At 39.2% G+C, this 25533-nt stretch overlaps 1 protein-coding gene across 2 annotated transcripts in view; it reads right to left on the bottom strand.

Moving 5' to 3' along the window:
• MAP3K19 (mitogen-activated protein kinase kinase kinase 19) overlaps positions 1-17190 on the bottom strand; it is a 59267-nt gene extending 42077 nt beyond the window's left edge. For both annotated transcript variants that reach the window (XM_019973524.2, XM_019973536.2), the window contains exons 1-5: positions 16929-17190; positions 10833-11028; positions 7113-7301; positions 5022-5176; positions 248-363 (exon numbers count right to left, since the gene is read on the bottom strand). In XM_019973524.2, the coding sequence (XP_019829083.2) occupies positions 248-363; positions 5022-5176; positions 7113-7301; positions 10833-11009 (637 nt within the window). In that variant the 5' untranslated portion in view covers positions 11010-11028; positions 16929-17190. The remainder of the gene's footprint in view (positions 1-247; positions 364-5021; positions 5177-7112; positions 7302-10832; positions 11029-16928) is intronic.
• Positions 17191-25533: the final 8343 nt, after the last annotated feature.

Genomic DNA, 25533 nt, shown 5'->3' with positions numbered 1-25533 from the left:
TAACTTTGGGTCTTGTACAAAGTCCCTGGATTATAGATAGCTATTCACTTGATTTCTTTTTTTCTTTATTTATTTAAAGTATCTATTTACAATGTTGTGTTAACATCTACTGTACAACAGAGTGATTCAGTTACACATATATATACATTTAGCTTGACTTCTTTAAGAGGATCCATCAAATACATGTAAAAAACTATAAAAGGGCTTTTATAGCTAGAGAATTTCAAAAGTGAAATAAAAATATTACCTGGTTTTGGCATAGAATTCATTAAAATGTCCAATAACTGCTGCTTTCTGAAACTCTCTATTTGTGACACATAATGTATTGCTGATTTTCCACTAAAATCACAGAGTTTAGGGTCTCTAGGAAGAATAGAATCAACATCAAAGATTACTGAGTTAAATTATTGAAAAAGAAAACCAATATGAGAGGAAAAACATTGACATCAAATAAATAAAAATAATTTTATATAGTTTGGGGATAGCAATAATGAATTCAAAATGCATGAGAGAGAGAAAATTTTCAAGATTTTTAACTGAAAGGAATATATTGCATATTTTAGGCCACTTCTAGTCTAAAAACATTCTAATAATTTGCTGAAAATTTTCAACCTTGGACAAGAAGTTTCATAATTCTTTAATAACGCATAAAGCAAGTAAAGATAAAAACATCTTGATAAACTGTTGTCTTATCATCCCAAATAGCTGGCTTCATTGATTTTTTTCTTCTCAGTGCTTTAGCTAACTGCTTATTCTCAATATTTCTTTTTCCTAACTCTAATACCGAGCTCTTTTATTATTCAAAATAGAATAATGCTAGTAGAATGGCCTAGCATTTCACCTTGAAATTAAACTGACATACTTATTTCGCAGACGCTTGGTTGAGTGGAGTGATCTTATCATAGAGCCTCTCTGTATGATTTTTCATTCCTCTTGTCCTGTGATTGTTAAGCCCCATGGCTGATCTTAGAGTTCCTTGCATCAGTGCAAATCTCCTGTCTATGCTGCCATGAATCCTAGAATTAGACATCAGCTCAAAGAGGTCCAGAAGGTAAACGATGGGAACTCTGTTTACAGATTATGGTGAGGGAAACAATGGCTAGACTTGCTTCACTAGCCACATTCTGTTTTTATTGGATATGTGGCATGTGAGATCTTTGTTCCCCGACCAGGGCCTGAACCACACCCTCTGCAGTGGAAGCACAGAGCCTTAACCACCCGACCATTAGAGAAGTCCCAGGTTAATGTTTTATGATCTATAATAATATTCTTAGGGCTTTTTCTCCCTCCATGCTCATGGTTCAAAAGAATTAGCATAGGTCCAAGAATCAAGGGACTGCCACTAACCTTAATACATGGCCTTAGGCAAGTCACTTAGCTCTCTGGGACCTTAGTTTGCTCAGTTCAGTTCAATTCAGTCGCTCAGTCATGTTCGACTCTTTGCAACCCCATGGATTGCAGCATTCCAGGCCTCCCTATCCATCACCAACTCCTGGAGTTTACTCAAATTCATGTCCATTATGTCAGTGATGCCATCCCCTCTGGTCCCCCTTTCCTCCTGCTTTCATTCTTTCCCAGCATCAGGGTCTTTTCAAATGAGTCAGTTCTCTGCATCAGGTGGTAAAAGTACTGGAGTTTCAGCTTCAGCATCAGTCCTTCCAATGAATATTCAGGACTGATTTCCTTTAAGATGGACTGGTCGGATCTCCTTGCAGTCCAAGGAACTCTCAAGAGTCTTCTCCAAGACTACAGTTCAAAAGCATCAATTCTTTGGCACTCAGGTTTCTTTATAGTCCAACTCTCACATCCATATGACTGCTGGAAAAACTATAGCTTTGACTAGATGGGCCTTTGTTGCCCAAGTAATGTCTCTGCTTTTTAATATGTTTAATACGTTGTCTAAGTTGGTCATAACTTTTCTTCCAACTTTTCCTTTTTTAATTTCATAGCTGTAGTCACCATCCTCAGTGATTTTGGAACCCCCCCAAAATAAAGTTTGTCACTGTTTCCATTGCTTCCCCATCTATTTGCCATGAAGTGATGGGACCAGATGCCATGATCTTAGTTTTCTGAATGTTGAGTTTTAAGCCAACTTTTTCACTCTCTTCTTTTCACCTTTGTTGGCAAAGTAATGTCTCTGCTTTTTAATATGCTATCTAGGTTGGTCATAACTTTCCTTCCAAGGAGTAAGCGTCTTGGCTGCAGTCACCATCTGCAGTGATTTTGGAGCCCCCCAAAATAAAGTCTGACACCGTTTCCACTGTTTCCCCATCTATTTCCCATGAAGTGATGGGGATGGATGCCATGATCTTCGTTTTCTGAATGTTGAGTTTTAAGCCGACTTTTTCACTCTCCTCTTTCACTTTCATCTAGAGGCTTTTTAGTTCCTCTTCACTTTCTGCCATAAGGGTAGTATCATCTGCATATCTGAGGTTATTGATATTTCTCCCGGCAATCCTGATTCCAGCTTGTGCTTCTTCCAGCCCAGCGTTTCTCATGATGTACTCTTCATATAAGTTAAATAAGCAGGGTGACAATATGCAGCCTTGACGTACTCCTTTCCCAACTGTTATTCCATGTCCATGCAACAGTTCTAACTGATGCTTCCTGACCTGCATACAGATTTCTCAAGAGACAGGTCAGGTGATCTGGTATTCCCATCTCATTAAGAATTTTCCACAGTTTGTTGTGATCCACACAGTCAAAGGCTTTGGCATAGTCGATAAAGCAGAAGTAGATGTTTTTCTGGAACTCTCTTGCTTTTTCAATGATCCAACAGATGTTGGCAATTTGATCTCAGGTTCTTCTGCCTTTTCTAAAACCAGCTTGAACTTTGGGAGTTCACAGTTCACGTACTGTTGAAGCCTGGCTTGGAGAATTTTGGGCATTACTTTACTAGTATGTGAGATAAGTGCAATTGTGCAGTAGTTTGAGCATTCTTTGGCATTGCCTTTCTTTGGGATTAGAATGAAAGCTGACCTTTTCCAGTCCTGTGGCCACTGCTGAGTTTTCCAAATTTGCTAGCATACTGAGTGCAGTACTTTCACAGCGTCATCTTTTAGGACTTGAAATGGCTCAACTGGAATTTCATCACCTCCACTAGCTTTGTTCGTAGTGATGCTTCCTAAGTCCCACTTGACTTTGCATTCCAAGATGTCTGGCTCTAGGTGAGTGATCACACCATCATGGTTATCTGGGTCATGAAGATCTTTTTTGTATAGTTCCTCTGTGTATTCTTGACACCTCTACTTAATATTTTCTGTTTCTGTTAGGTCCATACCATTTCTGTCCTTCATTGTGCCCATCTTTGCATGAAATGTTCCCTTGATATCTCTAGTTTGCTCATCTACCTTGATTAGTGTTTCTCCAAGTGGTGTTCTTTGATTTCATGCTTTCTGGCCCCCACTTCAGGCTTATTGAACACCATGTCTGGGTTGATGTCCAGTAATCTCTGTTTTTAACAATCTCCTCAGCTATTAACACTGAAGTCTCAGGTCACTTCCCTGATGGCTCAGCAGTAAAGAATCCACCTCCAGTGCAGGAGACTCAGGTTTGATCCCTGGGTCAGGAAGATCCCTTGGAGGAGGAAATGGCAACCTGCTCCAGTATTCTTGCCTGAAAAATGGGCTACATTCCATGGGCTACAATCCATGGGATCGCAAAGAGTCAGTCACGACTGAGCAACTAGTATGCACAGGAAGTCTGAGGTAGCTTCAGACTTCCATCTTCATCCTATTACAATAACTGATTCTTTTAAAATAGATCGTGTTCTTGATTATACTTTTGTCTTGGAAGTTCCTTCTTCCTTTTTTATTCCCCACAAAAAATGCATATGCAATACTGAGGAAGAGCTTTGGCCATCTTTTCTTTTTTGATGACAAGATAAACAGGTAACAAGCAGCATTGCGTGTATGCACGCTCAGTCACTCAGTCGTGTCTGACTCTTTGCAACCAATGGACTGTAACCTGCCAGGCTCCTCGGCCCATGGGATTTCCCAGGCAAGAATACTGGAGTGTTGCCATTTCTTCTCCAGGGGAGCTTCCCAACCCAGGGATCAAACCCGTGTCTCTTACGTCTCCTGCATTGGCAGGCGGATTCTTTACCCCTGTGCCACTTGGGAAGCCACAGCAACAGCATTAGGAAACTGCATTTCTGACATGAAAGACTGCTTATTAGCCCTCTAATTAAAAAAAAGATTTATCTCCCTCCTCCTAAAAGAGCGTGTTGACATGTAATTTTTTTTGGCCATAGCATGAGGTATGCAGGATCTTAGTTTCCCGACCAGGGATTGAACCCTCGCCCCTGGCACTGGAAGCTTGGAGTTTTGACCACTGGCCCACCAGGGAATTCCCAAAATGTAACTATCACATAATTGGAAATCACTACTATAATTTATTTTTGATAATTGACAATGCTTTCTGGAATATTTAATAACATTTTGGGGGTAAGGAGCTACATACTCAAGAATTATTTGACAGTCTCAGGAACACCAAAGAGGAAGTATTTAAACAAATGAAATAAAAGGACAATATCATAAAAATAATAGATAGCAACCTCTAACATCTGTACATCACTTTGCAACTTTGAAGTCCCATTTATGAATATGCATGGGCATTTCATATATATATATATATATATACACATTATATTTATCTTTGTATACATACAGTATTTTATAATATACATTATACATATACATGTATACAGGTATAAGGGGCTTCCTAGGTGGCACAGTGGTAAAGAATCCACATACAAGAGACACGGATTTGATCCCTGGGTCAGGAAGATCCCTTGGAGTAGGAAATGGCAATCCACTCCAGTATTTTTTCCTGGAAAATCCCATGGACAGAGGAACCTTGTGGGCTATAGTCCATGGAGTCACAAACAGTCAGATGTGAGTGAGCACCACAGTATACATGTATAAACAAACAATCTATATATCTAGGTTTGCAAATGACTTTGTAAGTAACAATGGCAGAGACGCCCTTCCATGGGTACTGGCTAACCACCTGATACTCACGCATGATGCCTGAGAAGCTCAGAGAGAACCTCCGCAGGTCTATAGAGCGTTAACATATCAAGCCTTTCAAACAGGTCCACATCTCTCACAGCCAGCATCAGAGGGGTCAAGCCATGTTGGTTTGGGAAATTTATATCCAGGAACTCTTCAGATGCCTTTAAAAACATGAAGCTTTATTTCTATTATGTCTTTACTGCATGTCCATTAATACTAATCTTTACATTTTCATCACCTGGCCAAATTCTCATTTTAATTTCAAGATACTGTTCCTCAATATCTTGAGAGGAGCTGATGAACTGAAATAACACAAACCTGAGACAGACAGATTGGAGTTTGAATTTGAGGTCCTTAAATTGGTTATTTAACTTCCCTGACAGGGTTATATCAAGGACATTCTGTTAAAAGTTGATAAAATCACCCTGATGAAATAAGGGACAGCTAGTTAAATACCAAATAGTTGGTATTTACTTGAAATTCAATGAGTGTCATTCAATTTTAAGGAGTGTCCTGTATTTTTATTTGCAAAATCTGGAAATCTTATTCCCTGAACTTCAGGGTCTTCAGGTCCTTTCTTACAGGATTGTTTGGATGATTGGAAACAGGAAATGAAAAGCACTGAGCAGAGTGTCTGACCATGCTCAGAAAACATCTGTGGAGTGAATGACTGGTTTACAATTACAAGGTAACTTATTGAACAGGATTTATACAATCAAATGGAGGTGGATGTATAGATGCTATTTGTTGTTTTAGTAAAATTTAATCTGGAAAATTCAGAGCTGAGAAGCTACTGGAAGGCCAAATTGTCTGAATTGTTTATTTTACAGGTCAAAGTAATTCACGAATTTCCATCTGTATTTCACTTTATGCCACATCAATATAGTCAGCATCTACCTCAGTTTCTCCAGGGACAGACTAGAGATAATGATATTACCTCAGAGGGGTGCTGTGGGAATTAATTAGTTAGTATTTTTTTTTCAGTCTCTGAAAAGACACCACCTCTTATATAAATGTTTATTATTAGTTAGAACCAGCATAAAAGTTTTGAGCTGAGAATAGTTTTGCAGTAGCACATTAATTGAACATCTGTTGATTAAGCTCTGGATCCAGTTACAGGTATATGTTTTTAAAACTTGGAGGCTTATCTTTAGAAGTGAAAAATATGGTTATGAAAAAAAGACATTGAATTACAACAACAGTTGTCAAAAAAATGCCATTAAAATGAAATTCAAAGTCTTCCAAAAACATTTCTAAGCCTCACTTTATGATATATGGCAATTTTAGACTATCATTTAGCACAATAGAAGAATTTAGAGTCCTTTGGATTTTGTTGTCCATTTCCTTGAACTCTAGGTGACCAGAATATCTTTCACTTCTTCTTTATCTGTTTGTGTCTCTACTGTAAGGGAATAGAAGAAGCTGTTTCCTAGCAGCAATTGATTTTCTTTCAGATGGAAGGTCATGTGATCTGACAGTACCTCAGAAGGTAAATGCCAAGAGCCTGTTCGCCAATAATGAATGTCCTTGCTTATGCATGTGGTTTCGCAAGTTACTTTGGAAAAGAGTCTCTATGGGCAGAAAAATCTGAATAAGAAGAAGATCAATACCCTAAAAAGACAGCATTTTGAAAAATGTATTCTCTTCACTTTCATTCCAGCTAAATATTATGCAAAGCATAGTCTCTCTGATTCCCTTTTCAGGATAAAGATAATAACTGCAGATGGTCCGAAGGGATCTGAACAGCAATTGTACAAATGGCAGTGATGTCAAGGGAACACCTCTGAGCAAGTTGACAGTGGTTCTCCAGGGGCATCTTTGGAAGGACATCATTTCTCAGGGGTGCTACATGACTTCTCCCATCCAGCTAGAAAGAAGGTGTAAATAGGCTGTGCTGCTGTGTTCTTTTATTATCTTGTTTTCCACCCCAAGTGTCCCATTTAATCCTGTTTCTGTCTCATATGTCCTGCCTGAAACTTTCTGGGACTGCATTTGAAAAGAACTTATTTTTCTTTAGAAGGAGTCATGTGTAGTCTGTTCTCTTTTCAAGTCTCACCCACTCACCCAAAGACAGAAGCAAACACTGAATTAACTGACCAGCAAGTGTTGAAGTTGTTCAAGATCACCTTGCCATGAGCTTTGCAGAAGTTGCATTTGGGGAGCTTGGATTCCATTGATGGCCAAGAGTTGTCTTTGGACATCACAATTAGCCACATGGACTGCGGTTTGATTGCTGTAATTACACAGGGTGATATCTGCTCCCTTTTCCAGAAGAAATCCAACAACCTGCAGAATCACAGCATTCTTACAATCATGTCTTCAGAGTTGGGTAGAAAACTTACTTAGTTGGACACAGCTCTGATTCAAGATATAAGAAATGAGAGTAAGATAGGCATAAAAATGGTGGCTCTAGTGGTAAAGAACCTGACTGCCAATATAGGAGGTTCAATCCTAGGTCAGGAAGATCCCCTGGAGGAGGACATGACAACCCACTCCAGTATTTTTGTCTGGAGAATCCAATGGACAGGGGAGCCTGGCAGATTACAGCCCATAGGGTTGCAAAGAGTTGGACATGACTGTAGTGACTTAGAAGGCACATACAACTGCCATTTGCCTTTTTTAAAATTTGAGAGACAAAAATCTCCAAGATATGGATAGTTTGGAGATACTATTTTTTTTTAACTAAAAGTCTGTGAATATTTTATGTTAAACCCACATAAAATGTTGAAGTCTTCCTGTTACTGTTATCTATAATTTAGAATATAGAACCCCCAAATTCAGGCTTATAGATTCTTGAATGTTTCAGGTATTTCCACAAGTATTTTTAGGGAGAGAATAAACTCTATTTAAAATGGTAATGGGTTAATTTATTCAACAGTTACGGATTAAGGGACTCATGTGTGTCAAGACCTGACTTTGGTGCTGAGACTCCAGCCATGAACAAGACAGGTAAACAGTCTCAGAATTTTTTCCAGTGGGTTTTAGCTACTTAAAGGGAGCTCTAGCCCTTTTGAGGGGATTTGAGACAGACAAATGTTTATGGTAAACCACAAATGAGGAATTAACACTAGTTCAGGTTCTTCCTGGCCTGCAATGGGTTACAATGCTGATAGTCACCCACTAAAGAAAGAGAAACAGATACAAAGAAATCTAGACAAATTCTTTGTGATTAGTCCTGCTGCCCCAGAAAACTCCTCTGGCCTTTATGTTAAACTGGGTGAAAATTTACAAAATGCTATTATCACAATGGGTCAGCAAATTATTCAGATCAAGGTAGAATCCTTTTTTTTAAAAAAAAGGTCCTGCTGTAAAAGTTAAGCCTGAGTCAACCAAAGGCTACAAACCCCAGATCCAGTCAAAGCAATATGGCTGTGGCCTTGAAGACAAGGGATCTCTGAAGGGGAAATCAGATCAGATCAGATCAGATCAGTCGCTCAGTCGTGTCCGACTCTTTGCGACCCCATGAATCGCAGCACGCCAGGCCTCCCCGTCCATCACCAACTCCCGGAGTTCACTCAGACTCACATCTATCGAGTCAGTGATGCCATCCAGCCATCTCATCCTCTGGTGTCCCCTTCTCCTCCTGCCCCCAATCCCTCCCAGCATTAGAGTCTTTTCCAGTGAGTCAACTCTTCGCATGAGGTGGCCAAAGTACTGGAGTTTCAGCTTTAGCATCATTCCTTCCAAAGAAATCCCATGGCTGATCTCCTTCAGAATGGACTGGTTGGATCTCCAAATAGATGGTGTCAATAATAATGACCTTGCTACCTGATCTAAGGCTTTGTATGAACAAAAAACACTGGGAGTTCATTTGGCTGAGCAGCATGTTTCTGGAAACTAAAAGTATATGCATCTTTTTTATTGGCCTAAAGCCACTCTCTCTTACCATGTTCCGAATCCTTCCCTCCACCTATACCTCATCCTCAGTTGCCCTATCTTAAGAGGATTGAAGTTTGCAGTCACCCACATGAAAATTTTGGTGACTTTGGGGAGGTGAGAGACTCAAACTTTCATGGCTCACTTGGATTCAGATTCCCAAGTTAGCATCCTGCCTAGTCCCTTGGGGGAACTGAGTCATCTGAATTCAGCTAATGAGGTTTGGGCAAGATTCACAATGAAGAGGGAAATATAACATGATTGGTCCTTTGAGCCATTCAATGTACAGTGATTTTTAAGGCTTCTATCTCTAGATGTATGCATGCGTGCCTGCTAAGTCACTTCAGTCGTGTGACGCTGTGGACTGTAGCCCACCAGGCTACTCTGTCCATGGGGATTCTTTAGGCAAGAATACCACAGTGAGTTGTGATGCCCTCCTCCAGGGGATCTTCCCTACCCAGGGATGGAACTCTTGTCATTTATGTCTTCTGCATTGGCAGATGGGTTCTTTACCACTAGCACCACCTGGGAAGCACCCCTCTAAATATATGAGGAATTAGTGTAATATCTGTGTATACCCCAAATTCAAGATTATGAAGTGTGGGGGCACAATTCATGATGAGCATTTAGAGGGCTTTTGAGGCACTGCAATGATTTAATTTTTTGTTTTGGATGGTAGATACAATGGTGCTACTGTTATGGTTTTCCTTTTTTTAAAAAAAAGCATATATGCTGAGTCCTCATATTCCAACTACTGAAGCCTGCACACCCTAGAGTCCATGCTCCAGAACAAGAAAAACCACTGTGAGAAACCCCTGCACTGCAACTAGAGAAAAGCCAGCAACAAAGACCCAGCACAGCCAAAAATAAATAAATAAATATTATTTTTAAAAAAGCATATATGCTATATGTTATACTTTGTTATAAAAGTGTTAATAGAAAGGAGTCAAGATAGAAACAGCTAGGAATAAAGTCAAGAAAGGGGGTAATTGTGGAAGCAAAGATGGCCAACCAGAGTTAACAGTCCATTTGCATTTAGCCCCCCAAGAACTTGTAGAGGCACTGAGGTATGCAGTTGGGTGAAATTTGTCTTGAATTTTCACTCATTTCTTTTCTTCCCCTTGAAGTCTCCTCCTTGATGCCCCTCCCCAATTCCAAGTGCCCATATTGCTGTCACTTTTACTTGCATTCTTTTTTTTTTTCTAGGCCTCGCTGTACGGCATGCGGGATCTTAGTTCCCCAACCAGGGATTGAATCTATGCCCCTTGTGTTGGGAATGCAGAGGCCTAAACCACTGGACTGGCAGGGAAATCCTTGCATTCTTTAAAAGAATCTTTTAAGTTCCCATACACAATTTTGTAAATGATCAATAAGACACAAATGGATTATTTATTCATTAATTTATCCATTACTTAGATGTGTCAGGCCTGCTAAGCTGGATATATAACAACAACAAAGAGGACAATTTTCTGCCCCTTTAAGTCTCATTATTTATTTACTCCTCTTCCCCTACTTTCAGGATTTTGCGCACCTGTTTGGACCAGGGGACAAATTTCCAAGTACTGATGGGGCTGGGTGTGGGTTGTGGGGAAGGAGGGAAAAATTCAGACTCCGTTATGTGGTCCCACTAGACCATAAGCTGCTCTTCAAGGGTGACGCCTGTATTTGGTTCACCCACCATGGTATGAATCATGAAGTCTGGTATATTGCCTTGGGTATTTTGGGAGTATCTGTTGACTGAGTGAAGAAATGAATAAAGATGGTGGTGTCTGGATCATTTAGGGTTTCTCAGTATTCTCTCCAGCTGCTACCCCCCACCCCTGCTTTGTGCTCTCAAATATTCCTTTTTGGAGGTAGGTGACTATGCTATTCCTAACCATTTCATTCTGGGAATCCTTCACTTAGAAGACCATCCAAGGGCCCCTGGACACCACATATTACCTCTGTTAGATTTTCTTCTGCTGCAGTAATGAGAGGTGTATTCCCAGTCTTTGGATGCTGAAAGTCAAGGTTTCCAAGGATGGAATGGACTTTAGCAATATGGTCACAGATGAGTTCCACATCACCTCTTGAAACTACTTCCAGAAATTCATGAATTAGTTTATTTTTATTCATCATGGTAGTTCCATGTAATTGCCTGCAAGAGGAAAGAAACTAATTAAATGAGATCCAACAAAGTAGTGGGTGGTTTAAATGTAACATATTCTACCTTTAGTGTCACCTGTTCCTTTTTTTTGGAGAAGGCAATGGCACCCCACTCCAGTACTCTTGCCTGAAAAATCTCATGGACGCAGGAGCCTGGTAGGCTGCAGTCCGTGGGGTCACTAAGAGTCAGACACGATGTGTGAAATATTATAACAGATTTAAAGGCAATTTTGAAAAAGAGGAAAACTGTCAGTCTTGGTTCTTTGCATACATTTAAAAAAATTTTGCATACATATTTTAAATTAGGAACAATAATACTTTCACTGTCACTTTGCAGATCTGCTGTGGTACAGAAGAAGAAAGGATGGGTCAACACCAGAATGGAAAGAGTACAGGCTTTGGGGTGTGAAAGAACCTGGATTCAAATCCCACCTCCACATTGTGACTTTGGGCATCTCACTCAACTTTTCTGAACTTCCTTTCTCATCTTCCAATATGGAAATGATAATCCCCCTTCAAATGGTTGGTGAGGATCTGAAACACTATATACAAAGCATTGGCACATCCAATTGGTGAGAATTATTGTAGAATTTTATTTTCTTTAGTGTTGTTTATTAAAACTCCTGTAATTACTTTCTTTATTAGAGCCCCTGTCTTCCCAGTAATACTGCCAACTCTTCAATAGCAGGGAAAGAATGATGCTAAAGCTGAAACTCCAGTACTTTGGCCACCTCATGCGAAGAGTAAATTCATTGGAAAAGACTCTGATGCTGGGAGGGATTGGGGGCAGGAGGAGAAGGGGATGACAGAAGATGAGATGGCTGGATGGCATCACTGACTCGATGGATGTGAGTCTGTGTGAACTCCTGGAGTTGGTGATGGACAGGGAGGCCTGGCGTGCTGCAATTCATGGGGTCACAAAGAGTCGGACACGACTGAGTGACTGATCTGATCTGATCTGATCTACATGTCTTGGGTTTGTGTGTCCTCCATAATTCTAGCACAGTGTGAGTCATAAAAGAATATGGTTAATACCATTCTAGATTTTCCAGCAAAGTCCTAATTTTACATATCCTATCTCGGTTTTCCAAATCATTGAAATATCTCTTAAATTGCCATTTCTGAAGTCACCAACGACCTCCTGGTGGAGTGTCTTACTGTTGGAAATAGCACAAAATCTTTTTTTCAGATTCTATTTTCCAGCTTCAAATTCTGATACCATTGTCACTGTCTGTAAGCACAGGCTATTTCATTGAGTGGGCAATTTGCTTACAATGCACTGATATTTGGCACAAAGAAAAAGAACAAAAGGCATTTCATAGCACAACTTTATAGTGAAAAGCTAAGAAAAATAAATAAGGAAATGTCTAGAATTGGTCTTCAATGTCCTAAATATTTAACTGCCTTCAGTATTCATGGCCAGACTACTTAAGCCTTCTTTCTTTCTCAAAAAGTTTGTGTACTTCACCCCAGAAATAATTCAATTTGAGAAATTTATCCATTATTTAAGAGGATACTATACGTCCTTCAAGAACTTGTACTGACCTGCACAATAGAACATAGCATAAAATAGTTCAGATAAAAATTTTAAAAGTGTCAAACAACAAATAATGGAGAAATGGAATGGCCATGTGGGCTGGAATATGATGTGAAAAGAAAGGTATTAATAATAACTGGAAAACCAGAATAAAGGAGAAAGAGTAGTTTTGACCAGAAAAAGAGTATGAACAAAAGTCTATACCTAGGAACAATGAGGAGAAAATGGTCCTGTAGGAATTTACTCTTTAACTTCTCAACAGGTTGGGAAGCCCATGGAATATTTTGGGTAGTGCCTTTTAGGAACATGGTCCTTTAAAAAAAAATGGAATTATAATTGCTTTACACTGTTGTGTTTGTCTCTGCTATACAACAAAGTGAATCAGCTATATATATATATATATATATATATATATATATATATATATGTATATATATATATATATCCTTTCCCTCTTAAGCCTCCCTCCCAGCCCCCATCCCACCATCTAGGTCATTACAAAGCACTAAGCTGAGCTCCCTGTGAGCAGCTTCCTACTGCTGCTACTGTGCTCAGTCATGTCTGACTCTTTGCCACCCTATGGACTATAACCCATCAGACTCCTCTGTGCATGGAATTTTCCAGGCAAGAATAGTGGAGTGGGTTGCCATTTCCTCCTTCTGGGGATCTTCAGGACCCAGGGATCGAACCCAGGTCTCTTGCATCTCCTTCATTAGCAAGCAGATTCTTTACCACTGTGCTACCCAAACAACTTCCTGTTAGCTAGCTATTCTACACACAGTAGTGGTATAGGAACATGGTAACTTTAGTAAGATTCCTATGACAAAGAATGGAAAGGAAGAAACAAAATTTTGAAAGTAAAACTTAACAGGAATGTGACTTACTGGCCATAGAAAATGAAACATGAGTCCAAGAGGATATTATTGGGCAATCAGGGAAGACCTGATGTTGGGAGAGGCAAGCATTTGCTTTTACAGAATGATAAGTGCTGAGGTCAGCAACAGAGACAGCACAGCATGTAGAAGAGTGTCTTGTCTCCTTCAATTAAAAAAAAAAAATGTGACCTTAGTTTAGTGCAGTTTCCTAAACTAGCCTGAATATAAGAATTAGGCTGTCCACTGGTTATAAATAGGTTCCTAGGTTCCTTTTGACTGGGTAGGTCTGGAATGAAGTGGGGGACTCTCTTCATTTTTTTAATTAAAAAAATGTAATAGTTTATTTTAAAATAGACTTTCTATTTTACAGTAGTTCAAGCTCACAACAAAATTAAGTGGAAACCACAGTGAGTTCCCCATATGTCTTCTTGACCCTCCACCACTCACCACACACACACACACCTCCCCACCATGAACATTCAGCACCAGAGTAGCACCTTTGTTATACTTGATGAACCTGCATTGATGTATCATTATTATCCAGAGTCCAGAATTTCCATTAGGGTTCAATCTTGGTGTGGCACATTCTAGGAGTTTGGACAAATATACAATGACACGCATCTACCATTATAGTATACAGTAGTTTCACTATTTTTTGTCTCACCTATTCAAGCTCCCCTCCTTCCTAATCCCTGGCAACCACTTATCTTTTTTCTGTCTCTAGTACATACCTTTTTTGCTCAAGCTTTCAGGTGATTCCTAATATTAGGCTACTTTTGGAAATACTGACCTAGTAATTTGAATCCAATCCACAATTTTCTTTGCAATTCACTTTACTTTCTAGTTGACATTTATCATTACCACTTATTCCTTTTGATTTAAAGTTCTTAAGATAAATACTAGCTTTTCCTCCAAGTTTCTAATAAATAATAAATGGAAATAGAGAAGCAGTTTCTCAAGTTTTCCTCTACTTTTTCTCAAAGTGATGTTACATACTAACGATAATATAATATCAGCAATAATCTCCAACATTGATTGAATGCTTACCACATGCTACAGTAGTAGTAGTGTTAGTCGCTCAGTTGTGTCCGGCTCTTTGAGACCCCACGAACTGTAGCCCACCAGGCTCCTCTGTCCATGGGATTATCCAGGCAAAAATACTGGAGTGGATTGCCATTCCCTTCTCCAGAGGATCTTACCAACCCAGGGATCGAACTCGGGTCTCCTGCATTGCAGGCAGGTTCTTTACCATATGAGCTACAGGGAAGATCCACATGCCATATTCTCTTCTAAATGCTTTGCATATATTTTATTTTTACATTTCAAACACCACCATCAGAACAGTAGTACTGTTACCTGTATTTTACAGATGAGAAAAACTAGACATAGGCATTAATAAAAAGGGATCTCATGCTGGAGAGATGAGAGCAGGAGTGCCCAAAACATTTAACACAACTAGCATAATAAAGGAACATTTGTAAAATAGGCCTATTTTCATTTCCTTGCTGGACCTTAAAGGGATGTGGGTTAATCATATTCCTAATTAGAAGTATTGGGCCATGTCTGACTTCTCTCGTTTCATGTTTTTCCACCTTCATCTCTGCTCCATTCTGCCCCGCCACCTGCCTCGCAGGAGCCCAGTCTAATGTGCCCAAGCGGTATCCTCAGATATGTATGTATCTTTGTAAGGCCAACGGTGCTGTTATGTGTGTGGGCATATTTTAAATTTCATAAATGATAATGTACTAAAGATCTTGTTACTTATTTTTTAACTTGACGTGTTGTTCTTAAGCTTTAGCCTTATACTTATGTGTACCTCTGGTTGGTTGTTTCTAAGGGCTGAATAGTAAGGATCATATTCAGTGTCTCTTCCCTTGGTGATGGACATCTAAGTGGCCTCCCACTTCCCACTCCACGAGCAACACTGTGATAAGTAGCCTGTTCAGGCCTTATCATGCACTGCGCCTGTGTTCCTCTGAGGTGAATGGTTTGAGTATATTTAATTTCACTAATACTACTGGATTGTTCTCCACAGTGGCTGTGCCAATTTCCACTCCCACCAGCAGTGCCTGTCAGTTTCCTTTCAGCTCTTCTAAATAAAGCAGGCATTTGGTTGATTGCCGTCACTTAAGCATCATTATCCTAATCATTAACATTGAATAAGCAGGGTACTTGGAACTTTAAAACAAAGCTGACGAGCAAGTGATACTCTCAAAATCAGGCCACAGAAAAATTTGAAACCCATATGTATGTCTGTCCCAGCAAACTGCTTTGCAAGTTGCATTTATATACTTACTACTGAAACAATATTTGCAGTATCATTTCAGTTAAAAGAAATGCGTTCAAAAACAAAAGTTAATTAAAACCTGTCCTTCAATAAAGCTGGAAATTGGATATTCAAATAACAACTAGATAAGAAATACATATTTATATCCCCAGCTAACTCATAACGTGGAAATAAAACCTCAAAGGTATTTTTCCCCCAGGTTATCACATCTAGCAATGAAATGACAATGTATGTTATGGGACTGTAGTTAAGCTCTTTAATATAACCTTTAAGCGAGAGTATTTCAAAAGTAGTATCTATCTCATAAATAAAAAATAAAATTAAGATTTAAGCCAACTGCAATCTGAGAGTTATCAAGTCAAATCACTATAATACTGGGCAGTGTGGTCTTAGTTTGACCATCTACCATCTCACTCTCAGTTGTGACTGAAGGAAGATGATGATTGAATCAGCATATAGCAGTGCTCTTTCAATTATCGTGGACAGACCCACTTGGCTTTTTATTAGTGAGTTCCATTTCCTCTTCTGATCTTCACTCTGTACAGTCACAGCTTAAATTTTTTCATAAAAAAGCTTTTCTCAATTTTTCTTTTAGGATTGTTAGGACTGATGATATTTTTAAGCAATAACATTTCATTCCACAGGGATTTCTGGCTTAGCATCTGTTGAAGCCCAGTTTTTTTTTTTTTTTTTTAATTATATGCATGGTTAACCTACTTGTAAAACAAAATCTTTTTATTATAATATACATTTGATTTGGAATCTTATGTAATTAAGACTTAAAATAATGGGAATCCCTTTTCATGTTGAGAAAATACGACTGAGGACACATATAATACTGAGTAGTTCAAGAAGGTTTATACCAAATAAAATTAACAGATGTACAGGTGATTAAACTAAAATAAAAGGTTGTTCCTGGGTATAATTCAATGAATACAAGTATTTTTGTATACTTTTTGTCCTTATGCAGTTAGCCTATGGTCTAGAGTCATTTTTGTAAAGTATTAGAAGGGATTATCTCAATACTCGAAAAGTCAAAAATAGCTTATTCCAAGAACTCTGAGGATATAATTATTTGAGATTAGGAGACAGTTTCCTCTATCAGTTTACCTAATGTTCCTCCACTGGGACATCTCTGGGGAGAAAAAAAAGTTGGAACATAAAATGTGGTGAAAAGTGGAGATTCGGCTTACCTGTTCTATGTTTTGCTGAGGAAGTTGGTACACAGTTGAGACACCAAGACAAACAGCAGTCAACATCATCCTAATTCATCCAGGCACTGATTCCTGGAACAGCTGTCAACCCACACTTCAACAAGGGATCCATTTAGAAGCAGCATAAATATAGATTTTTTTCTTTGATTATTTTCCAATGTTTCACAGCTCCAAGTACTTGTAAAATAAAAAGATAATTACAGCTGGTTCTGTGTGTACAAACTCTTCAGTTAGCTGCAGAGACTGCTTAGTTTACGGGCTGTCACCTGGGCAACCATCCACTGTGCATTTAGCTTGGAGACTTGAAAGTGGGACAGTCTTATTCAAGAAGGGAAATAAGTGTTGTACATTCTTCAGAGTTCTGTTTAAAAGCTTGAAAGAGTTAGACTCCTATGCATTTGCCTGTTTGGCACAAATGTCGTTGTTACCTTACCCACTGAGATTTTTTCCAGGAAAGCTGTACCTTTATAATCACTGTAATGTGCCAAGTGGGTCTCTTTCCAAATCTGAATATAGGTTATGGGGAGGATCCCATAGATTATCCCCAAACTGGTTGTATCCTTAGAATCATGCTCGAGAAAACACTAATAAATGGAAATTCTTATATGAGGATATATTTCTTGTCCGGACTTGTGCTATTATCAAGCAAAAATTTCAATAAATAGACTGCATTTTTGTCTGAGTCATAAGTGGTAATAAACCCAGTGAAAGAGACTTTAAAATTATGGTCTATAAAAGCATACTCTTGAGGAAGTAGACTCAGGTCAATCCACAGCATAACATCACCTGGCATCTGTGTGCTGCCAAATTCTTTCTACCACTTACTGTAGCATGCAGGGGTTTCTCTTCTAACCATATACTTCACACTATATATACTCAACTGAATAGAGTTCAGGTATTTTATCGTAGCAACAACTAACATTTATTAAACGCTTACTAGACTCATCCTTCACATGAGATGCAACCCTTTTTCTTTTGCGGCACTGCATGGCATGTGGAATTTCCCCAAACCAGGGATCGAAATCATACCCCTAGAGTGGAAGCACAGAATCTTAACTACTGGACCACCAGCGAAGTCCCTGTCCTTTACATTAAAGATGTCATTTAACCTTCACAACAACTCTATGTAATAGATTGTATAATCACCATCATTCCCATGTTACAGATGAGGACATTGAGGCTAAGACATTTTAAGCTAATAAAAGGTAGAGCTGGGGATTAAATCTGAATAGCCTGACTACAGTGTTGAAATATTCACCACTTTTACTAAGCTAACATGCAATACACACACACATACACACCACGCTCATATACTCACATACTCACTCACACACACACTTCAGGGTAAAAACCACTGGGAGACTGCTAGGTTTATGCATATTGTTTCATCATCCAATTCAGCCTGACCCAGTTTGACATGAATCCAAGTACATATAAGTTGCTGCTCTGTTTTTACTTCCTCAATCCTCCTTTGTTTCTACTCACAGGAGGAATAGTACTCTATTAAGCTTTTGTGTCAAGAGAAAGTTTCAAGTACTGTAGTTTCTGATGTTTAGCATTTCTGTAGGTTACCCTTGGGTTCAAACTGGTCTGCAATCCATGAACCTTTCACTTGATTCCCCAAAGAGTAATCCTCTTCTTCAATCTCATTTTCAGAAATAGTCATTCAGATCATGTTTTGTTCTGTTTAATAGAAACCCAGTTTTTCAGAAACAGTAATGGGATGAGCATGCAAAACCAGGACCATATTAGGTGGTAAGGCCAGCATGGAGCTGTGTAAAAGGCTCTAAGGAAACTTGAGAAAGGAGTGTCTAATTTGGGGGGATATGTTAGTTTGCTAAGGCTTCCATAACAAAACGTCACAGTCTGGGTGTCTTAAACAACAGTAATTTAATTTGTCACTGTTTTGGAGGCTGGAAGTTCAAGATCAAGGTGTCAGTGGGCTTCTTATCTCCTGAGGCCTCTCTCCTTGGTGAGCAGATGGATCATTCTCACTGTGTCCTCCTCACATGGTCTTTTCTCCCTGGTGTCTCTGCATGTGTCTTACTTAATCTCCTCTTTTCATAAGTGTGCTTGGATTAGGGCCCTTTTTGTTGTTGTTCAGTTGCTCAGTCATGTCCAACTCTTGGCAACCTCATGGGCTGCAGCATGCCAGGCTTCCCTGTCCTTCACTATCTCCCAGAGCCTGTTCAAACTCACGTCCACTGAGTCAGTGATGTCATCCAACCATCTCTTCCTTTGTCATCCCCCTTTCCTCCTGCCTTCAATCTTTCCCAGCATCAGGGTCTTTTCCAATGAGTCAGCTCATCGCATCAGATGGCCAAAGTATTAGAGCTTCAACTTCAGAATCAGTCCTTCCAATGAATATTCAGGACTGATTTCCTTTTGGATTGACTGGTTTGATCTCTTTGCAGTCCAAGGGACTCCCAAAGAGTCTTCTCCAACACCGCAGTTCAAAGGCAGCAATTCTTCGGCGCTCAGCCTTCTTTAGGATCCGACTCTCACATCTGTACATGACTACTGGGAAAGCTATAGCTTCAACTATACGGATCTTTGTCAGCAAAGTGATGTCTCTGCTTTTTAATATGCTGCCTAGGTTTGTCATAGCTCTTCTTTCAAAGAACAAGCATCTTTTAACTTCATGATCACAGTCACCATTTGCAGTGATTTTGGAGCCCACCGTTTCCATTGTTTCCCCATCTATTTGCCATGAAGTGATGGGACCAGATGCCACAATCTTAGTTTTTTGAATGTTGAGTTTTAAGCCAGCTTTTTAAATCTCATTTTAACTTAATCACCTCTTCAAAGGATTAATCTCCAGACCTAGTCACATTCTGATATACTAAGGATTAACAGAAGGGCATAGGGAATTTCAAAGAAAGATATTTATCTGAGCTGAAACTTGAAGGACAAATAATTCATCAGGTATAAACCATAGACAGAGGGACATTGCAGATAGACTAAACAACAGCATGTCCAAAGGAAAGATAAAGGCATGAAATGTTGGGAAAATTGTGTTTCATGTATGTGTGTACAGTTAGAATGCAGAATAAATGAGGAGAAGGGGAAGTGAGACTATTTCCAGCTGAATTGAGAGAGAGATTAAAAGATTTTATTCAGAAACTTCCCTGGTGGTCCAGCAGTTAAGACTTTGCCTTCCAGTGGAGAGGGTGCAGGTTTGATCCCTGACTGGGGAGCTAAGATCCCACATGCCTTAAGGCAAAAAACCAAAACATAAATCAGAAGCAATATTGTAACAAATTCAATAAAGACTTAAAAAAAAGATTTTATTCATGGAGAGGCACATTCAGGCCTATAGTTTGGAAAAATTCTGACAGCAGGATTGAAAATTAATTCAAGGAGAGTGGCAGATATAAAAGTGAGAAGATTTTTATAAAGAGTCAAGAAAATGATGCTGACCTAACCTAAAACAATAACAATAAAGACAAATTGGAGGAGCTGAGTCACGATATTAGAGCAAAGAATGTTTTAGATTTTCCAGGAATATAGTAGGCTATGCTATTTAGACCAGTTCTTCTATGGACAGCAAATAAGAGGTGTAAGGTTAAATTACCTGAAGTTATACCTGAAGGAAAAGGAGGGCCCACTCATTCATTCATTCAATATCATATCTTGAATGTCTCTTTTTGTGCAAAGCTTTATTCTCATTACTGTAGAAATACCAGAGAAATAAGATTGTAGACTGAATGAATAAATAATCAAGGTACTATCAAGTGGTTACAAATGCCATGAAGCAAATTAAAGTGATAGAGATTGACAGTTGTGGGCAGAAAGAGTTTTATTCCATTGCATGCACATGGAAAGTCTCCCTTCTAGGTAAACATTTGATCTACTACTTGAATGAAAAGAAGCAGCCAGTCCTTTGAATAGTTGATGGCAGAACATTCTACGCAGTGGGCACAGCTGGGGCAAAGGTCATAATGGATATATAAACATTACTTGTCAAAGTTACAGGAAGATGGTGAAGGTATTAGAATTGAGATTGGAGAGGTATGCAGGGGCCATATTTTGAAGGGCCTCATAGGCATCATAAGGAGTTTGACGTATTCCAAGTGCAGTATAAAACCATCAGAGCACTTTCCTCAAGGGAGTGACAATGTCTGATTCTTTTTTAATCATATTGATAGTTGTACAGAGGAAAGATTGTAAGGTGCAGCAGTGGAAGTCAGAGGTGAATATAAAAGCAATTGGTGCTTAGTTTACTGTAAGTACCTACTTGTGAGTAGAAGCTTTGAAGGCAAAATATAAAACTCTAACAGTATTCTTGGTCGAAGGATATTCTTATGAGTACATTTTTGTAAAAATCAAGGCAGAATAAAATAAAAGGCCTTGGGAAATGACTGCTTGCCTGAGGTCTCTATTTCTTCTTCAGTCCCAAGAAACCAATGTGAAATAGTATTTTTACAGGCTATGATTAAAGATGCTCAGAAAAAAACTTGTAACACTTCCATTTCCTACCTCCACCCCTGCACCCACACCGGGCCACCTCTGATCATAGTTAAACATGGAAAAACTACAAGTTTTTTTTTCTTTTTTTTTGTCACTATGGAGAATCTAGTAGTGTTATGGAAGATGTACACATATGAGACCTATTTACTTTTTATTGAATATTTAAATATTGGGCAGGACGGAGTTAATATAGCTGGCCCTCATCCGTTCCTCTCCCATTACTGGGGATGAAGAGGTCAAGATACTCTCAGACAAAGAAAGAAAGTATTGATGAATAACTCAGTATTGTAAACACAACAATAACTGAAACTCCTGGAAGATACATGGTTATTTGCTAGGAGGAACATCCTTGTTTATAGAATGTGCTTGTTAGGATATCCCTACTTAAGGATTGTCTATGGTAAATCTATGAAGTTAAGGAGCATGGCTTCCTGAAAAATGTTACAAAAATCATTCAGCTATATGTCTGTAAAATGGAAATGTTTCATTACAGAGAGCTTATGTCTTACATGGGAAGAAAGGACCAGGGAGCTTCTCTCTGTATCTCACACTTCTCCCTGCTTTGCCTGTTCCTGTTGATTGATTATACCCCTGAAATTATTCAGAAAGCTTGATAGTGGATGATGTTTTAGATCTGCATGCATCTGATTTGACAATATGATACACACATACACATTTAGCTACTGGATGCAATTATCTTTGAAACATGCCTTTGAGTTCCCCCCATAGGAGATATCAGGTATTTCAAGAGACAAAAAAGCAGAAAAATTAAAATAATAAAGAAAGATTTTGGAGAGGAGCAAGAAGCCCTGGGGAGAAGGCAATGGCAACCCACTCTAGTATTCTTGCCTGGAAAATCCCACGGATGGAGGAGCCTGGTACGCTGCAGTCCATGGGGTCACTAAGAGTCGGACACGACTGAGTGACTTCAGTTTCAATTTTCACTTTCCACTTTCATGCATTGGAGAAGGAAATGGCAACCCTCTCCAGTGTTCTTGCCTGGAGAATCCCAGGGACGGGGGAGCCTGGTGGGCTGCCGTCTATGGGGTCGCACAGAGTTGGACACGCCTGAAGCGACTTAGCAGCAGCAGCAGCAGCAGCAGCAATGAGCCCTAGAAGAGGAGTATCTAGACTGAATTCTCATCTTCAGTGTAATCTAGCTATGTGACTTGGGCTTGTGCTTAATCATTCAGTTGTGTCGGACTCCTTGTGGCCCCATGGACTGCAGCCGGTCAGGCTCCTCTGTCCATGGAATTCTCCAGACAATAATACTGGAATGGGTTACCATACCCTTCTCCAGGGAATCTTCCCAACCCAGGGATCGATACCAAGTCTCCCATATGGCAGGTTCTTTACCGTCTGAGCCACCACTAGGGAAGACCATTTTCCTATTTATAAACTGAAGGGGTTGAGTAAAATGAATTCAGAAAACCCCTCTGATTCCAAAAGTTTGAGAATCTAAAACAGAAAATAAGCAAAGTAATTTCATTACAGGAGAAAAATCAAGAAATGAGAAATGACGCAGTGATAAAGTCCTCCCTCTGGTGATCCCCTGGAGAAGGGAAAGGCTATGCACTCCAGTATTCTGGCCTAGAGAATTCCACGGATGTCCATAGGGTTGCAAAGAGTCAGACACAACCAAACAACTTTCACTTCACTTCACTGGTGGTCACCATGTTCCAAAGCCAGCTCTCATTCAGCTATAGTCCTCAGGGACTTTGTATTAATAGTTCCCAGGCTCTGTGAGTCTCTCTGATCCAATAAGCACCCCTTCAATCCACTCTATTCTCCTGTCATTTCATACTTCTATTATGACAGAGTCTGACTTGTTTTAGAGTTATTTTTAATCTCTCCATTAGATTCTATTTTCTAGAAGACAAGTAACAAGTTTTAATTATCTTTGTTCTGCTATTGTGTCTTTATAATTTATGCAGAGAAGGTTCTCGGTGGCTATTTCTAGAACTAAATGTACACAAGAGTAGAGTGAAAAACCAATGAAGAATCTCATGTAGTGGCCTTTTGCTTACTATGGGACAAGCTCAAGTTCTCAGTAGAGCTATGTTTTTTATTATTTTTTGGGCTAGGTAGACAGGAGGAGAAAGGATTTCAGTGAACAATAGTAGCAAATGAGATGCTGTAAGTGGAGGGGCTTGAAAAGGACAAAAATTGAAGTTTTGAATCCAATCTTAGCTATAAGAATACACTAATGAATACTTTTGAATATCTGGGCAACCCCGCTGTATTGAGTGGGAAAGGATTAAAGGATTTTAAAATTCTGAAAAGGGCTTTTCTGCTGAGGCAGCAGAGGATTGGTTGTGAGCTGCGTCTTCTGCATATTAAGCAGGACCCATTTGTCCCCCGCAGTGCAGTGGTAGAAAAAGGCGGCAGTGTTTTCAGGAAGACCATGAAGGGACCTGCTGCTTTTAAGGAACGAACATACTTTTCTGAGGAACACTTTCTTCCAAATCTCTTCTTTTCCACCTAGAAGGTGGTAGAGTGAATGGAGGATTGTAGGGTGATGGTGAAGGAAAGGCAGGAAGATAAATTGGGCATCTCGGTGGACAGAGAAAAGAGATGGAAGAAAACATTGAGATCCAAGGGGCATACTGGTCTAGAGAAATTCGATAGCAAGTCCAGGGTTTTTTGTGATGCTGAGTAGGGTATATGGGGTGGAGTTGTTGGTTTCATTGACTTAGGTGTTCTGTTTTGCTGCTCAGAAAGAGAATGTGAGCAGGGACAACTCCGACTCTATGAGATGGAGCCAAAAATGATGTTCCATAAAGCCTTGGCAGCCAAATATGATTGAATGTCAGCTTCATCTGGACAGATTTTATAAAAAACACAGATTCTTGCAATTCCGTAGAAAAACAAGTGAAAGGTTTGAAATCACTCTTCATAGGAGAGGAATATAAATGGTCAACTAACACAGGGAAAATTGTTTAATCTCACCAGGGCTCAGGGAGATGCAAATCAAAACATTTTTTGTTCAACATACTGGCAAAATCTTAAATGATTCAGAGTATAAAATGTGTGGGGAAATGGCTACTCTTTTACACTATTAGTGGGTATATAAATTAGTAATGCTCATTTTGGACATTGTGATCTGGTACTACCTGTTATACTTTAAAATGCACATACTCTTCAACCCAGCATTTCCATTCCTCCATATCCACCCTAGAATAATTTTCACACATGTTCACAAAAATGTAGGCATAATAAGTTTTTCCTCTAGTATTTTTGAGGGGAACACATTTATCATGGAAAATTTCAAACATGCAAAGTAAACAGTATAGTATCATGAACCCATGCACTTGTCACCCATCTAAGAATGTTATTTATTAATAGCTTTATTAATAGTTTCTGCTGTATAACATGATGAGTCAGCTATACACGTACATATATCCTCTTCCTCTTGAGCCTCCCTTGCACGTCTCCATCCCACCCCTCTAGATCATCACAGAGCACTGAGCAGAACTCCCTCCGCTTTACAGCAGGTTCCCACTAGCAGTCTATTTTACACACAGTAGTGTATATGTGTCAATGCTATTCAAGGCTACTCTTTCAATTCATCCCACTTTCCCACCGCCTCCCAACATCCATAATTCTGTTCTCTACATCTGCACTTCTATTCCTGCCCTGAAAATAGGATCATCAGTACCATTTTTCTACATTCCATAGATATGATGTTTGTTTTGTATTTCTGACTTACTTCTTTCTGTGTGACAGGCTCTAGGTTCATCTACATCACTTCAACTAACTCTATTTTTTTTCCTTTTAATGGATGGGTAGTATTCCATTGCATATGTGTACCACATCTTCTTTATCCACTCAGCTGTTGATGGACATCTAGCCTGCCTCCATGTTTTGGCTATTGTAAATGGTGCTGCAATGAACATTGGGGTATGTGTGAATAGACATACTTATTTGTGCAAAAATTAATTAAAAGAATTAAAACTCTGTATTGTGTCTCTATAAATGTTTGTGTAAAAAGATAGGAAAGAGTCTGAAATTATTTACACTCAATGGTATTGGTGATTTTATCTTCAGTTCAGTTCAGTTCATGCAACCCCATGAATTGCAGCATGCCAGACCTCTCTGTCCATCACCAACTCCT

This window comes from Bos indicus, chromosome 2 (genome assembly GCF_029378745.1).
Source record: "Bos indicus isolate NIAB-ARS_2022 breed Sahiwal x Tharparkar chromosome 2, NIAB-ARS_B.indTharparkar_mat_pri_1.0, whole genome shotgun sequence".
Taxonomy (NCBI): Eukaryota; Metazoa; Chordata; class Mammalia; order Artiodactyla; family Bovidae; genus Bos; species Bos indicus.
Note: the sequence above shows the minus strand (reverse complement) of the source record. Positions and strands in the feature narration are given on the sequence as shown.